We start from the raw sequence: 17412 nt of genomic DNA, 5'->3' as shown, positions 1-17412 counted from the left end.
CAAGCAAGCCAAGTGGTTAAAGCCTCTTTGGTATGGAGGACAATGGCTGAAATATAAATATGGGGAGGCCTGGCAGATCGATTATATCCCACTCCCACAAACGTGCCAAGGCAAGCGCCATGTGCTTACAATGGTGGAAGCAATCACTAGATGGCTGGAAACTGTGCCCCGTGCCACTGCCTGGAACACTATCCTGGGCCTTGAAAAGCAAGTGCTATGGTGACATGGCACCCCAGAATGAATTGAGTCAGAAAATGGGACTCATTTCCGAAACAACTTCATAGACACCTGTGCCAAAGAACACGGCCTTGAGTGGGTGTATCACATCCCCTATCGTGCACCAGCCTCTGGGAAAATCGAATGGTACAATGGACTGTTAAAGACTACACTGAGAGCCACGGGTGCTGGGACACTCCGGGTGCTGGGACACTCAAACATTGGGATACACATTGAGCCAAAGCCACCCGGTTAGTCAACACTAGGGGATCTGCCAATTGAGCTGGCCCTGCCCAGTCAAAACTTTTACGTACTGTAGAAGGAGATAAAGTCCCTGTAGTGCATGTAAAAATATGCTGGAGAAGGCAGTCTGGGTTGTTCCTGTCTAAGGCAAAGACAAACCCATTCATGGGATTGCTTTTGCTCAGGGACCTGGGTGCACTTGGTGGGTAATGCGGGAGGATGGGGAAGTCCAATGTGTACCTCAAGGGGATGTGATTTTTGGGTGAGAATAGCCAATGTATTAAATTGTATGATGTTAATTGCTGTATAATACTGTATATCATCACTTCTATGATGGCTACATGCCATATTAATGGTATTACAGTAAGAATTGCCCAGATTAATGAAGAATGAACATTGATGAAATGGAGGAAAGTGCAGTGATGATAGAACTGGACAAGTGCAGCAATGATGGAACCAGAACTGGATTTAGCATGCCACAATCCAACACCACACGCCATCTCTCCTGCCCTGAAAGACTGTTATGACAGATGGAGCCCAAAGTCATGGACTAAATGAACTCAGCAGATGTTTTATAGGGATGGCTCATAGACAAAGGGAATGATATCTGTGTGTATGTATCAAAAACCAGGAAAATTGGTGGTGATTAATTGGAATGTATTGGAAAGCATGGGACCTGGGCATGACATAGGTGGTATAGAATAAGGGGTGAATACTGTCCTAGTTTCAGCTGGGATAGAGTTATTTTTTTTTTCCTAGTAGCTGGTATAGTGCTGTGGTTTGGATTTAGCATGAGAATAAAGCTGATAACACACTGATGTTGTAGTTGTTGCTAAGTAGTGCTTACATTAAATCAAGGACTTTGCAGCTTCCCATGCTCTGCCAGGGTGTCAGTGACCGCTGCTCGGGAGCTGGCAGAGCATTGTTTGGCAGGTGGTGAGCAATTGCATTGTGCATCACTTATTTTGTATATCCTTTTGTCATTATTATTATTATTATTATTTATTTATTTATTTATTTATTTATTTTCCCTTCCTTTTCTGTCCTATTAAACTGTCTTTATCTCAATCCACAAATTTTACCTTATTTCTCCCGATTCTCTCCCCATCCCACTGCAGGGGTGGAGTGAGTGAATGGCTGTGTGATATTTAGTTGCCTGTTAGGTTAGGTTAAACCACAACAAACTTATACAAATATTGCAATTTAGGCCTCTCACAGTTAGTTTTATCATGGTTTGAAAGAAGAACCACTGGCCCGAATATTAACGATGTCATTTACACTTCTCAGAAAATGCTACAAGGTCTTTAACTCAATTCTTGTCAGCAGTATCTTGTCATTTGTCTGTGTTATACAATGTACATGCACTTCTAGCCTGAAGACAAACTCCTACCAGCTGAGCAAATGACACTTAGGATATATGCCAGCTGGAATGGAATTTTATGCATACCAATATGTATGTCTACTAATCTGTTAATTTCACCTCTGGTGAAATTGGCTTTTCTTTGGACAATTTCCCATTTTCATCCATTTAAATATTTTCCTCCCTAGGCAATTCCAAGTAGTAGCGTATCATCTTTTCCTATGTTGTCAGTACAGATTTTCCTTACAGTATGCCACCGTTCTGTGATTACTTGAAAATTACACATGGTAGTCAGCATGCGACTTCTTATTACAACCCTCAGCCCTGACAGCTCCTGGGAGCCTGTAAGTTAAAGAGTGAAGAAAGCTTATATTTTGTTCATGGGCACCATGCTGGCTGTGTTACTCTAACCATCAGTCATGTCTTTCCAGATGGTCATTTGATACTCAAACAGAAAAATTAATAACTTTCTATCCAGCTTTAACAAATAGACATTTCTCCATAAATCTTAAAATGTAAGTGACGTTGCAAGAAATAAATTCTTACTGTCTCCTTTCCACACAGGGTCAGTGCGTGTCTATGATTTCATCAGCAACAGTCAATTGAGTGAAATTAAGTTTAAACAAGGAGGAACAGCACTGACGTGGGCACCTCATGTTGTGAGTTTTTGCTAGTGTGTTAACAAAAATTTGTATGGGGTGTATAAGCCTGCCAGCATCAAGAAAGTTGCTCTCAATACAAGACCTTAAAGAAGTCACTGTTAGGCCATACTGGAATTTACTGTACTAGTATGTATGTATAAGTTTGTGGAGTAGTATGTATGTATGATAATATGTATACAGTTTGACTTTACTGTGGATTGTCAGGTATTCTCCTCGGTGTCTTCCTGAGATTTTAAAATCAGATCTCAGTGTGCAGTCCCAGGAAGTAGTCTTAGTTTATAGACTAACAGCTTCTATTTAACCCACGCAGAGTAATTGTCAATTAACATGAGTTAGTTAACACATTTTGAAATGACAGCCCAGGCAATCCACAAACATTGGGAGATAAATCATAAGAAAATGTTGCCAGAGCTGATCATTTGTGGAGTGTGGAGTCTATCACTTTCAGACATATTTGCTAATTTTAATTAAAATAGTGTCTAGTTATGTTCTTGAGGAAACATAGCAAGCCTGGTGTGTTAATTATAAGCAAAGTTATGGAGGAAAGTGCTTATTTGAATTTCTAAGGCAAGGGTAACACTGGGACAGTGCTCTTATAATTCTGGCCATACAGACTTTCAGGGATGCTGTTAGGTGATACATTCAAGAGGTAAGCTGATTGCCACAATAAATTGTACGGCATTACAAAACTGACTCAGTTCAGTTTTACAAAACTTGGTGCTAAACACAATCTGAAAAATCAAGGGTATTTAGTCTCCCTAGCTCCATTTAAAATCCCATTAGATACTAACACATAGCTTAAGGTGCTCAAATGTATTTGAAAATCTGTGCTATTAATCTCAGAGAATTTCATCTGACGTACTTTGAAGCATCTGTATACCATAATATCCTCATAGGTAAGCTAGCAACATACAGGTTAGAAAAGTGAACAGTGACATGGATTTAAAACTGCCTAAATGGCTGGGCCCTGGGGAATAGTGATCAGCAGCTGTACTTTGCATGGAGTCAGCCAGACCCACATCTGTGCCCTCACCTCTTCAAAAATCGTACCCACATTCAATGCCCAATATTATACTCAGGGTAATGTAATTATTCCTTTTTTGAGTTCCAACTCTTCTCCTTAAGAAGCAGCTACTGATATATTTGTATATCAGTATGAATTACCTCTTCCTCAGAGGTTACAACCGCATCCTCATTAACATATCCAGTCTCAGTGGCATGTTATCAGTAAAAAAAACCCCAAACCAACCCAAAAAATAATCCCCAGTCCTCGCATGCACTTTACAGTAGTGTATTAGAGAGGATAAACAATTCCCATGTATGAAACATTCTTTGTACTTCAGCAGCACTTCCATGTAAGATGAGTTACAGGTTAACACCAGAGCATGTGTCATACAGATTCTTATCCTAAGCTCTCAGATGTACACTGTGATTTTTTTCTTCATTCTTCCACTCAAAGGTAAATCCTAAAGGAGGTATAATTGCAGTGGGGTTTGAAGATGGCGTTGTCCGTGTAATTGAAGTTTATGATCCCAAAGGACTGCCCGTTCTTGCAGGACAGACCAATACAGAGAACGCAAAGATAAATCTGAAACAAGCTTTCAAACCTCACACTACTGCAGTTACAGCCTTGGCATATGAAGGAAATGGAAATGTGCTTGCCACAGGGGTATGTATAACATCTTGTGCTTATTTTTATTACGACACAGATGTAGAGATTATTTAAAAAGATAAGGTAAAATTTCTTTACTGACAACACAGGTATACTTCTATTACTGCTGTTGATTACTTCTTGTAGTTCTCTGCAGTGCTGGGAGAAGAGAAGGATCTGTTTGCACTCAAATTTGTTTCCTGAAGGAAAGCAACCGTGCAATTCACACAATTCATTTTGTGAATTACTGAACTGTTTAGCATGAATTCTGTAATCCTCTTTGAAGATAGAGCTGATTAATTTTGGAATTAGTTTAGTAGTGTCTTGGAATTATTAAAAGCAAGTCCATTCATACACTGCCTTGGCAGCACTCCATCTGCTACCCAGCACTGCTTGGCCTTACAACAGAATTGACCAATTGCTTTGTCAGTGTGCCTGCTAGTCTTTGAGATGATTTCCAGTCAATGAAGTCTCTTTTTACAAGAGAGCCTTCAGCCATATTCAGTGCATTTACAGTTAGGTGTTGCTTGAGCTGAACCACCATGCATTTCACTTAATGCGGGATTTAAGCTGCTGTGCTTCATGTTGCACACCAGTTCTGGATTTTTTTGTTATCCAGGGAAATCAGCCTGTGCTGTCTTATCTGAAAAATCAGGCCTGAGCCTGAGCTTTAAAGGAGCTTCTGGGGCAATAGGCAGAGAGCACATGGCTGGGGACACCAGGTGAGGCCCATCAGGGCAGTTAAGGGCTGTGGGTGCATGCAGGGCTCTGTAGCAAGGTGGGCAGAATTTTTATTTTCTCCCTATAATCATCATGGAAGTCCAATTCTAAGTTTCAAGGCACTTGTAAGTCCATCTGTTGAGCCACAAAACATTTGAAGTATGTGTTTATGTCGTAAAGTACTTAGGGTCTTTCAAATGTTTGGTCAGCTTTGATTCAGTCATCTTTGTTTTTTCTTCTCAGAGTAAAGACAAAACTGTTTTCTTTTTTGCTGTTGAAGATCAATATGAGCCAATTGGATTCATCTGTGTCCCCGGGCCTGTGCAGTCATTACAGTGGTCTCCACCTTCTCATGTGAGTAATACGTGGTTTTTTTCCTTTCCTTCCCTACAGTGTTAAAATGTCATTTTGAAAAGAACTTCCAGTGAAAACAATGACCCTAGACATGTTCTCTGTAGACAATGCAAAAGATGTTTTGTTACTTTGTTCTTCATGCTGCTTCAGAATGTTCTTTCAGTTCTTTTTAGCTGTACCTCTCATTCAGTCACTTTGAATGTATTTTGGACTTTGGATAACAAAGAGCAGAAACATATGCAAAGCACAAACTTCTGCTCAACTTTTTGAGTTCCTGCCTTGAAGAAGCAGGCCCCTGCCTTAGCTTTTGGAAGGTCTTAGTCTTCTTTGATAAAAAAGTTATTTGAGCATTATTGCCTCTGTCTCTTGCCCATGTTAAAACAGGTTTTTGCAAAGCTTTTGGACCACAATAAGGAAGCTTTGGGGTACTTCTTGGAATTCACACTTCATGTTTGAAGCAAGCTAGTGACATATTCAAATAGATTCTTGCTAATATTTTATAAGTTGTATAAGGTTAGAGTAACCTCAGAAATTTTGGTTGGTCTAGTATTTTTACTTAGTATTTTTACTTTATATTTAGACACTGACAAAGTGGCCAGCAAGATACATTATCTTGGTGCACAGTGACAAAGTGTAGCTACTATTGCTTGTTCATGGGGACTGATAAAAACTGTGTTGGAAGAAGAACTCTTGTTGGCATGAACTCTATCTTACTGCAGAAATGACAGATCTTGATTTGATGGTTGTATTTTGAGTCCTTTCTTTGAGGATAAGGTACTTGCACTTACTAAAAAAAGCACCCATCATGTCTTTGATATGTTAGGTTCCCTCTGAGTAATTTTCTCTACTGGTATCAGGTCTCCACTGCTGGATGTGAACACTTACTAAACACAGTACAAGCATCTGAGTGTTACACTTTTTTTCTTTTTAAAACACCTTGGGGATTAAATACTATATATTTAGTGAATGCATTTGTAAGGCTGAGATTTTACAGACACAAGAACCATATCGTTCCTAGTTAAGGTTTCCATAGCAACTCTAATATGTCCCCTTTGCACATTTTTAGTGATGGGTCAGATAAAATAAGCCTCTCTTCTCTAGATAGCTTAAGAAAATTGAAACTAAATACAAATTTGCTTTTTAAAATCTCAAAACACTAAATAATTATTAACCTCACCTCACCATCCTTCCTAACTTTGAGTTTTAAAGGACATGGCAGGTACCAGCAAAGAACAAACAAACTCAAAGCTAAATAGTGTTTGGCAAGATTCTGAGTCCAGTCTTGAAGATATAAGGGACTTATTAGTATAGAAACATATGAACTTTCAAACAATTATCAACCCCAAACCTTAGCTCCTAACTTTTGGGTCAGATCCATCCTTTAATGTAACCAAACTCCCAAAATATCATGCTGCTTCCAAGCTAGACAGTGTCAGAATAATAGCTTTTTTGTATATGGCAAGGACTTCTTCAATTCCTTAGCTTTGCCTAGAATACAGAGTATAAAAGCAGCTCACTGATTTCTGATGTCCGTATAAAAGTGTCCATTGAAATATGAGCACAGTTAATGCATCCTGATGGAGCTTGGCGTTGTGCCTATGCATCCTGAAACTAACTTTTTCCCATTTCTCTCAATTCCATGTATACATCTGCCCTTGTATTTTTTGTGCTTTTGTACAGGTGAATAGTACACTCCTCATCCTTTGTGAGAATGGCTTTGCTCTCCAGGTTCCTGCCCCTCTCCCTGAGGAACAGGATACAGTGTCCACCTATCACATAAAAAACCTGCCGACACAGTACTTCCATTTTTGTAGTATTAAATCACGAATCAAGGTAAAGAACTCTCCTGTGGAGGAATTTCATGTTCTTCATGTGCCAGAGGACAGAACTACCCCAAAAGGTTTCTAGTCCCTGTATTGCATAAGATTTTTGCTAAGCTTCTTGAAGGGGAAGGCCAGGTAGACTCTATTTGTGGCTGAGTTTCAACACTTGAAATTACAGGTTGTTGTTTGTTTATTCAAATGGAACGTACCTCACACTGAAAGCATGATGTGCACTTTGATTAAAACTACATGATACCATTAATGAAAGGGAAACATAGTATAGCGCATTAGTTCCCAAAATATTTTCATTTTGGTAATTTTCAGAAAAAGTATGTTTCTTGTGGTTGATGTTAGCCCTGTAGGAAATTCCTTTGAACAGTCATAAAACACCCGTGTGGTTGCTTTGAGGCAAACATGAAACATCTTTTTTTTTTTTTTTTTTTTAGAAGTTATATGTTTCTGAATTTTTAAAAATGTAATAACTTTAAAGGAGTGGTTTTCTTTCTGCATGAGAACTAGCATTTTAGGAGATATGAGGGACCAAAGGAAAAGCATTATGCCAGCTCTCAGCTGTAGTTAATTTCATGAAATTAAAAATCAAGCTGGTGTTAGGTTCAGGAGCAGAGCTCCAGTGAGCAGGCTCTTAGTCCCATGTTCAGTCCACCACAATCCAACAGCCTCTCTGGTTCTATTCTTAACCTGCGATTTCTCTGTTTTCTCTATTAACTGCTTCTCTCTGAGTGGTACATTACTGAATGTCAAGCAAAGCTTCATTTTTTGTTACAGTTAGAAGGAGGTCAGCATTAAGGAGAAATATTTCTTTGTGGTTTTCTCACAGGAAGAACCATAAGAATGATCACAAAGCTAGTATATGTATTTAAGGAAAGATTGAAAGAATGTGTATGAAATTGGGTTTTGGGGTTGTTTTTTGGTTTTGTTTTTTTTTTTTTTAGTCAAAAGAAAAGAATATTGTTGTGAGACACTATACATCTTTAAAAATAGAAAAGGTTTCTACAGTGGGGAAGAATATTAATTGTCTTTTTTTTCATCTAGGAATAGATCAATAATTAATAAAAGTGGATGTTTTAGATAAGATGCAAGGAAAGATTTCTAACAGTAAGGGTGGTGAAGCACTGAAATAGTTTATGTAGGCTGTAGAGTCCCCATAGCAGGAGATTTTTAAAAGGTAGGTCAGACAAACATCAGCTGATAATATTTAAGATTTAGCTGATTCTGCTTTTGGGCAAGAGACTGTTCTTCTGAGATCTTTTCCAGACCTTTCTCTATGGTTTGCTCTATGATTCACTCTATGATTCAACCTCACCTGGAGTACTGCATCCAGCTCTGGAGCCCTCAGCACAAGAAGGACATGGAACTGTTGGAGCGGGTCCAGAGGAGGGCTACAAAAATGATCCAAGGGCTGGAGCACCTCTCCTATGAGGACAGGCTGGGAGAGTTGGGCTTGTTCAGCCTGGAGAAGAGAAGGCTGCGGGGAAACCTGATTGCAACCTTTCAGTACTTAAAGGGGGCCTATAGGAAAGATGGGGAAAATCTTTTTGGTAGGGACAGCTGTGACAGGACAAGAGGTAATGGTTTTAAACCAAACCAGGGTGGGTTTAGACTAGATATGAGGAAGAAATTATTTTCAATGAGGGTGGTAAAACACTGGAACAGGTTGCCCAGAGAGGTAGTGGAGGCCCCATCCCTGGAAACGTTCAAGGCCAGGTTGGATGGGGCTCTGAGCAACCTGATCTAGTTAGCGGTGTCCCTGCTCACTGCGGGGGGGTTAGACTAGATGACCTCTACAGGTCCCTTCCAACCCAAAACGTTCTATGATTCTATGATAATATCTTTTTAGAAATATCCTGCTTTAGAGAATGTTTGATATTTGTGTATGCTAAAGTAGATTTGAATGGAAAGGGGATTTTAAAGTTTTTACAAATCTTCAAGTGTCTTCTCTTCATTGTTCAGATGAAGTAAAGTCCATTATAGCTTTTCTCTTTTACTTTCCACCAATGATGCCCTGGAACTTGGGAATTTGAGTTCAGCTTTCTAGTGTTTTTCTTTCCCCTGGGCAAGCAGAGGACAGGGTTTAGGAGTTCTGCAGAAGTGGTATGCTAACAGTGGTTAATATTGGGAATAATCTCTCTGAGGAAATGCTGAAGTCTGTTTCTTGTGCAGAATGGTTTCTGTTTCAAAGGACCATGAGTTAAAATACTTTGCAGGAGGATTATGGGGGTATTCCACTGGAGACTCCCATGAAGTCTGGTTGATCTCTGCTTAGCTGATGGAAAAGAGATTTCTCTAGATAGTGTGTATATATAATGCCAGGACCACCTCGGATTTAATTTATAAGACTCCTTCAGTCAGTAATGCATGGAGTGACTTGGTTTCATGTCTCTGCATTTCTCTGCTTGCTGCAATAGCTGGAAGAGGAGATCGCACTGAGAGAGAAAAAGAAGCAGGAGAAGGAGAAAGCAAAGCTTGAATGGATAAAGCAGCAACAGGAGATGGGAAAGGAGATAGAAGAAGAAGAACAATGTGAAGAGGAACCTGAAGAAGAGCCATTGCCACCTCTCTACATACCAGAGGAGCCCAGTCCCATTCTCTGTGGGTTTTATTCAGCACCAGGAAAATTTTGGCTTTCCTTGGTAAATCAATTTTTATTTCATGTTGATGGGATTGCAAGGTGGTAATCTTCCCTTCATATATCTGGGTGCCATAGAAAACTGGTTATCTGAAACCTGCCATCTCTAGGACATGGAATTCCCTTCATACTGGATAGTTTCAGCGGTGTTTGTGAAGTAAACCAGTAGTGTCACTCCAATTCAGGTTGTTCGGTAAATTTCCAGTAGGCATGCTTCTTGGTGATGCCTGAATGGGCACAAAGTCTAAGCTGTTCCCTCACAAGCAGAAGGCAGAATCTTAACATATTGGCAGGATGGCTTGTAATGCCAGCGATCATGATAGATTTTTCTCTGTGGGTAAATAGTATCTCTAGCTGTTTGGAAGTAACATTTTCTAACCTATCGTAGATCCTTAAGATAGGAAGAATTATTCTGAAAAGGATATTTACCTGGTTAGCTGCTTCAGTGTTCTTTTGTCACCATTTCTTTACCATCATTCTCTTCTTCAGGGTGGGTATGACTCAGGGTTCCTCTATCATTGTGAATTCTCAAATGATCACCAAGACGACCCTGAAAACAGGCAAGATGAACCCTTTCAAGTGATTCCTATTGAGGACACAGACAACAATCCCATCCACCAAATCTCCTTCTGGTAAATATTGTAGTGTAACAGATAGCTTTGTGATAAAGCTTGATGAAATTGAACTTGGAAGGGAGTAGAGTGCACTGCTTTGTCCCTTTTTAATTGTGGCTCAACTCAAGTATGCAGGAACTCTCTCTGGTTTTCCTAGCACTGAGTTTCACTTAAAAATTCCTAATGGGCACAGCTGGCCACTGCATCTGACGGAATAATTTCAAAAGCCCTTCAAAGATGAAAATGTCTTATTTCTAATTAAGTACTGATTAGGACTCAAACATCCTAGATTGTAGAACTCCAGGAGAACCATTAGAAGCCTCTGTAAATTGTGATCACCAGAACAGTCATTCTTTTTCTATAGTTAGCAAAGAGAGGACACAGCTAGCCCTCGAGGAGAACATGGTAGGATCAGTTCATCCCTCTTGTGCAAAGAATACAGGCTTCTCAGGACATTCTGCAAACTGTACGAATGAAAAGGGCGAACTATTTTCAGACTCTTGATGTTAGGTTCCCTGTAAGGCTAGGCACGTTCTGCATCTAAGGAGGCAGGTTTAGTTCAGGCTTTAATCTACAGATGGCTGCATTCACTATCATCCATATTAAATGGAGAGCAGGGAAGGAAAACTGTTTTTCTAGCTCTGAACTTGGTGACTACTACCCTGGTTAACTCAGGGCTGAGACCAGTTCCACGATAACCAGCAAGTGCTGCAACGTTCCTGAACAGCCAGTTAGCTGGAAAAAAATTTGTAGTAGTATCACACATACTTTAAATGGCCCAAATACTTTGCTCCCAGTTTACAATCAGGAAAGCTACATTTATTAAGCTAGATTAGCTCTTTTCATGTATCATTTTTTGAGCTGTGACCTTACTTGTTACAAGTTGCCTACTATTACTGTTTCTCATTGCTTATTTGACAGTGCCAGCAGACTCCTGATGTTCTGTGGGATGCAGAATGGTGCACTGCGTGTTTATCCTCTCCAGGATAAAGACCTCTCAGTGAATGCCCTGAAGGAATACTGGTCCTTCAATGTACATGACAATGATTATGGCCAGATCGGGGCTATCTGTTCTAGTTATGATGACAGATTTCTGATTACCTGTGGTGGAGATGGAAACATTTTTACTTTCAACATCTTGTCTCCAGAGGATGTTCACAAAGAGCTAAAAGCCAAAATCCCCTCTCCCAGAGTAAGTCACTACCCTCTTTCACTGAATTAGGCCTATTTACTATGAAACTACTGCAGATGGGCAAAATGCAGCTTGATTATTTGGCATCATAGACCTTTCAAAGCAAAAGCTGTGGTTTCCCAAACAATTTGGAAGAAGAGCTGTTGCAAAACATTTCCTAATAAACGGGCACCACAACTGCATTGTTCCTACTCAATGCTTTGTTTTTTTCTCCAAATAAACATAGGATGTGCTGTTCACGTGTAATATTCTACTAGTCTTTTCCCACTCAAAGGTGTAATCTTGCACATTCCTAGAATGAAAGAACCACAAAGAGTTGTCATACTTAATACCTGTCTTGGATTTAATTTCAGGAAAGTATGATTCTGCTCTGGAAGGAGATTCTAGAAATAACACTGAAAAATATCAAATGTGTAGTTTCTCAGTGCACCTGGTACCATTCATATACAGTTCACCAGTTGGATTTTTTAAATTTGCAAGATAGCACAGCATGATGCTGATCCTGTTGCTCTTTCACTCTTGGACAGCATTAACACTAATCATTTTACAGGTGTCCTGTAATCACTGTAGAGCTCATCACCTTTATCACATTTGAAGAGATGACACTGGAACTCAGTAACAGTTCTACTGATAATACACAAGAAAGGAGAGATGTCAACTCCCCAACTGAAAATGTTCAGACTTAAGAGATTTTTTAAAAAATTCATTAGAGTGCCTGAATTAAAACAAACATAACTTGAAAGAAGCAGTGAGACCTGTTGAGTAAAGAAGTGCTATCATGGACAATGACTTTTTGAGTAGATATACATTCAGTACAGTTTAAAACTCATGAAAGTGTCAACATAAAATAAATTCAGCTTTTAAATATTTTTAATATTAGTTGGTAACTCCGCTTTGAAAGATGCTTGATGAGGGAGACAGATTGGAAATTGTGATTTTGGTCGTTTAGTCAAATTGTTCATGACTAGTTGGAATTCTTTACCAGTATCACAAGAATACATAGCACTGCAAATAGACTAAAAATTATTTTCTTACCTAAGTGAATGATTGGAACCTGTGATATCAGAGCCTTGCTAACTCCAGTATTACAAGTAGTGATTAATCATATATACAGTTTTATCATTTTGAGTATGTAAGTAGCTCTATATAAAGATCTTTTGGTCTTTCTATTGTTCAGGCTAGCAACATTGCTTAATGACCATCCTAATAGAGTTTTTCCCTTATTAACATATATATTCATTAAGTATCTATTCTAGATTTAAGTCATGTGCAAGATTTTAAAAATTCCATCTTCATTAAACTTAATGAGATTCGTAGAGAATCAAATACAAATCCTCTGAAACTAATTGAGTTAAATTACAGATCAATTTAGTATGACTGTATTCACTGTAGGGTGATAGGCCCCCCCTTTTTTTTAGAGCATGATTGCCTAGGGAAAGGAGGCTTGCGCGACTGCAGTGTCCATCCATCTGTCATTCTTCACAGCTAATAATTGTGAACCCATTATGCAGTCGGCAGAAGCAAACCAGATGAATTACACGTGTAACTTGGAATTAGCCCAGGATATATTGTCTCTTGTCAACCTGGCAGTGAGGGGAGGCAAGAAAATTGGGTTTGGGGGTTAGAGAACCAAAGATGTTATGGGACAGAGTGAAGTTAGGATAAGCAATCATGTAATGGTTAATGTTGAAAAGGACAATATAGGATTTGTGTTCTCTGTTCCTAAGAACTATGCTTTATTAGCTCTTCTCCATGTACCCAAGCTAATTGCTTTTTGTTCTCGAAACTTTAAAACCTGATATTTAAGGCCTGTATAGCAATATTGATCACGAAGGTTTCTTTTGGTTTTGTGAGAGGCAGTGGGAGCTCTGTCTTAATATTTGTAAAAGCTTTAGTGCCTGTTGAAACTATTATTGCTTGTTTAAAGAAAAGACAACTTTTTTATTCCAGAGTGGTCTTGAGAAGGAGAAGGCTACTGAAGACATTGAGGATCCCAATGCCTACAAGTAAGAGAAGCTTGGGTAATGATGAAAGAGATTTTTAAGTGTTAATAGCTCTGTTTTCAGACCATGTATTTCTTTTTGCCTCCTAAGAGGAGGGAGAAGTTGATCACCCTGAATTTGGGTCATTTCCTTGTTACACACAAAGGTTTTTTTTCAGCCTTTCCCTCCATTTCATCTACTTTTCTGTGGTAGTAATTCAAATGTGGTACTCTGAGGTTTACTTAACTTCAGACTACAGAGACAACACAAGGTCAAAGTCAAAGCCCCATGACATGGAGTCTGTACAAATATACAGGAAGATGATTCCTTTCTAAGTTACCTTCAGAGCCATTGAGTTCACTGGCAGTTTAAGGCTGTCAAGGAAATCTAAAAGGTTACATAACCTGTAATCTTTCCTCTCTTCCATTGAGATAACACCATTTCCTTTTTTATGTATTTTCAGCATTGAGGAAGTCAAGCAGAAAAAGGAGCATGAACGGATAATGAAGGAAGCTGAAGAAAAAAAAAACAAGAAAAGAGAGGAGTTAATTGCACTGAGGCATGAGTTTCTTTTTCTTCTTCAAAAGAATCAGGAGTTGCCCAAGCACATGCAGCTACACAGAGAGGTACATCTGCTTTTTATAAGGGTTGTTTACCTTTAGAGGCACCTTTTTCTAAAATGTTGCTACCTGATGTGTTGGGGCCAAAGATGTCCAGCCCTTTGGATTAAGGTGGTTCTATGAGTATATAATTTGCTGGAACGTCTCAATCAGAGCTGATGATTTGTGCCATTTAAGAAGCATGTGGGAACAATGTGGTTCTCTGTAGACATCTGAATAGCTCCTGAAATAAAGGATGGTGTTGATGTGCATGGAACTCTGGCACCTAGGCAAAACTATTTATTACCAAAATATTACTAGTAGCCAAGTTAATGTGATGCTGGGTTTTCTGTCTTTCTGCAGCAGTATGAGATGGACCATAGGATCTTTGAGGAGCTGGATAGGCAGACAGCACAGAGAATCCAGTTAGTGCAAAAAGAGCTGGCTTGGGAACATGAGAAATACTTGATTGGACTGCAGAAACTACAAAATCAGTAAGTACCACATTTCTTCTACTTCTCCTTCAGACCTTGCATGGGGCTTATTGTATATGAAGTTGTACCTGCGACAAGGAAAAAGAATGTGATTTTTTTTTTCCTGATGTAATCAATATTTCTTCTGTTATGATTCTGTTCTTATTTTACTTGGAACATACACAAGAGTATATATTGACATTTGAGTGTACTTACTTCTTTTGAATCTTTGGCAAAAATTCAGATATGCAAATCAAGAAAGCAGTTTTATTCTGACTCACTTCTATATGAAGAAAATTGGGATTGGGGTAGGGGTGGGGGTTGAGACTAAGTTTGCTTGAGGTTTTGCCACTAAGTTCAGTAAGAACCAAGAACTCTTACTGGAACTTTGAAGAACAACCTATGAAATAAACCCCTATTTTTCAGGCAGGCTGCATGTCTGTCAGATGTTTTAGTGGCATTGCTAGTGCAATGTTCCCTGTACAGTTTAAAGTTATGGAATGAACTTTCTCAGGAACACAGGTTTAAGCGCAGGGGGCATTTTGGGTTGGTTTTCTTAAATCTAAGTACATAACAAAAGGTTAATTTGTAAAAATAAATACAAGATAGGAATAATATACAACAACAAAACCACCTTAGGCACACAGAGTGTGTGACTGGAAAAAAGACTTGAATTAATGGGTTTTTAATCAGTCCTTAATGGAAGATGAAAAATATTTGCATTAAGAACCTGCCGTAAGTTTCAGTATTGGGAGAAGTGTTAATATGCATGTTCTTGGGCATCTCCATTCCTAGATTGAATAGAAGTCAATAGATAGTGTCAGATGTCATCATGCTATTACTTACTGACTTCTGAATTTACATGTAATGATTGTAAGTGTGATAAGTAAACTATATTATTCATGTCCTTTTGGTCAAGGAAAAATGGTAGGTTGTGCCTACTGACATCAGACAGTTTTGTCTAATTTGACTTTTCAGGTTTCGTGACTCACTGGAATTTGACACTGTTGTTGTTCATGCTATTCAAAGCAATCACCAGATTTCCACCTACAGACTTCTTGCAATGCCTGAGAAATACTATCAAGATAAGGAACTTTCATCATGGAAGAGGACAGTACTTAAGCAGGCATGGAAACAAGCAGAAGAAAGGGACATCATCGGAGAGACAAGGCGTATGCATAGGGCTAATAATGATAATTTAAATCTTATCAGTAATGTGGTTTCTGTCTTCCATCTCAGTTTATTTTCTGGAGTCCAAGCTAAAGAAATGATAATTTCTTTAGGTAGAGGTAAAGAAATACAACTTTGGTATGGATTTTTAGTACCTGTGTACATAGTAACATGCACACAGAGTTTTCCATGTTTAGGTCAATGTCAGCAATTGCCTGTCAACCCTGTGGATAGAATTAAGAGTCAAGTCAAAGAACCTGAATCCGTTCAGAACATCCACTGCAGTGGAACTATTCTGATCAACACCAGCTCTACAGGAGCAATCCCAGGGGGTTTCCAGTAGTTGGAACTGCACTGTGCTGCATGGCATTTACATCTTCACATGGTTATTTTTAGGTTCAGATGCTGGAATTTTCGAGGGTGAGGCTGAAGAGATGAAGACATCAGAGGTCCGAAAACCAACCACACGATATATAGAAAGCAAACGTGAGCAAATCAGAAGAACTGTTGAGAAATCTGACAAGGTGAAAGCTAAGATCATGAAGAGGAAGGCAGAGTGGGATGAATTGTGAGTCTTGGATTGGACTCCGCGCCCTTTTAGTTTTGCTTCTTTTCTGGGGTCAAGTAATGCTATTTAGCTGTCATATCGCAGTATAATCTCTCTGCCTAGTTTTTTATATTCCTAATGGTTGTAATTAAAATAGATGAGTTTTCATGTATCTCTGAGTCTCAGGAGAGCATTAAAATATTTCAGTTACTTTCTATGGTTCTTCTAAAATATCAAAAAACTTGAATTCAGCTAGGTAGCTGCATCTTCAGATAGGGAGTAAAAAGGTGTCCAAATCAATCATGACTGAGGGATGCCTAGACCATTATAGTGAACTCTGTTAACCCTACCAGCACCACGCAGAGCAGATGCTGTAACAGCTGGGTTAGGTCAGTTGTGCTGACATCACGGCCATTATGTGAGTGTTTGTGATACGCCGTCGTGCTCCATGCTGGTCTTTATCTTGAGAAGCAAGAAAGGGGGACAAGACATCTTTGAATGCTCAAGGAAGTACAGAAGTCATTCATTAGGAGATGAATGACAGGAAATGGGACCAATGTAGAGTCTGAGTACAAGGCTTTTTAAGGTTCTCAAGTGTTTAACAATACAGAGTAGGATCAGGTATTCTGTGCTGCAGGCTGGTGGAGTGTTGACACAGGGCACCCTGAGACTGAGAGCAGCATGTACTTGCTAAACCCAGAACTCAGTCCAAGTTGTCGTGGTTGAACCCCGGCTGGCAACTAACCATCACGCAGCAGCTCGCTCGCTCCCCCCGTAATGGGGTGGGGGAGAGAATCGGAGGAGTAAAAGTGAGAAAACTTATGGGTTGAGATAAGGACAGTTTAATAGGGGAAGCAAAAACCACGTGCACAAGCAAAACAAAGCAAGGAATTCATTCACCATTTCCCATCGACAGGGGTTCAGCCATCCCCAGGAAAGCAGGGCTCCATCACATGTAATGGTTACTTGGGAAGACAAACGCCATAACTCTGAACGTCCCTCCCCTTCCTCCTTCTTCCCCCAGATTATATACTGAGCAGGATGTCACAGAATCACAGAATCACAGAATCGCAAGGGTTGGAAGGGACCTCGGGAGATCATCTAGTCCAACCCCCCTGCTAAAGCAGGCTCTCCTAGAGCATTCTACACGGACTTCATC

General features: G+C 39.4%; 1 protein-coding gene across 1 annotated transcript in view; it reads left to right on the top strand.

Annotated features, from left to right (window-relative positions):
- Positions 1 to 2383: 2383 nt before the first annotated feature.
- Positions 2384 to 17412, top strand: part of CFAP44 (cilia and flagella associated protein 44) — a gene marked incomplete at its 5' end in the record, with an annotated part of 33106 nt that continues 18077 nt past the window's right edge. Inside the window, 12 exons of the mRNA XM_035894044.1 lie at positions 2384 to 2478; positions 3941 to 4150; positions 5096 to 5206; positions 6887 to 7039; positions 9456 to 9680; positions 10166 to 10308; positions 11212 to 11482; positions 13433 to 13488; positions 13928 to 14090; positions 14427 to 14557; positions 15515 to 15708; positions 16109 to 16274. Of these exons, the coding sequence (XP_035749937.1) occupies positions 2384 to 2478; positions 3941 to 4150; positions 5096 to 5206; positions 6887 to 7039; positions 9456 to 9680; positions 10166 to 10308; positions 11212 to 11482; positions 13433 to 13488; positions 13928 to 14090; positions 14427 to 14557; positions 15515 to 15708; positions 16109 to 16274 (1918 nt within the window). The remainder of the gene's footprint in view (positions 2479 to 3940; positions 4151 to 5095; positions 5207 to 6886; positions 7040 to 9455; positions 9681 to 10165; positions 10309 to 11211; positions 11483 to 13432; positions 13489 to 13927; positions 14091 to 14426; positions 14558 to 15514; positions 15709 to 16108; positions 16275 to 17412) is intronic.

Source organism: Egretta garzetta, unplaced genomic scaffold (assembly GCF_000687185.1).
Source record: "Egretta garzetta isolate BGI_Z169 unplaced genomic scaffold, ASM68718v1 scaffold465, whole genome shotgun sequence".
Taxonomy (NCBI): domain Eukaryota; kingdom Metazoa; phylum Chordata; class Aves; order Pelecaniformes; family Ardeidae; genus Egretta; species Egretta garzetta.
This window is presented reverse-complemented; position numbering and strand designations above follow the sequence as displayed.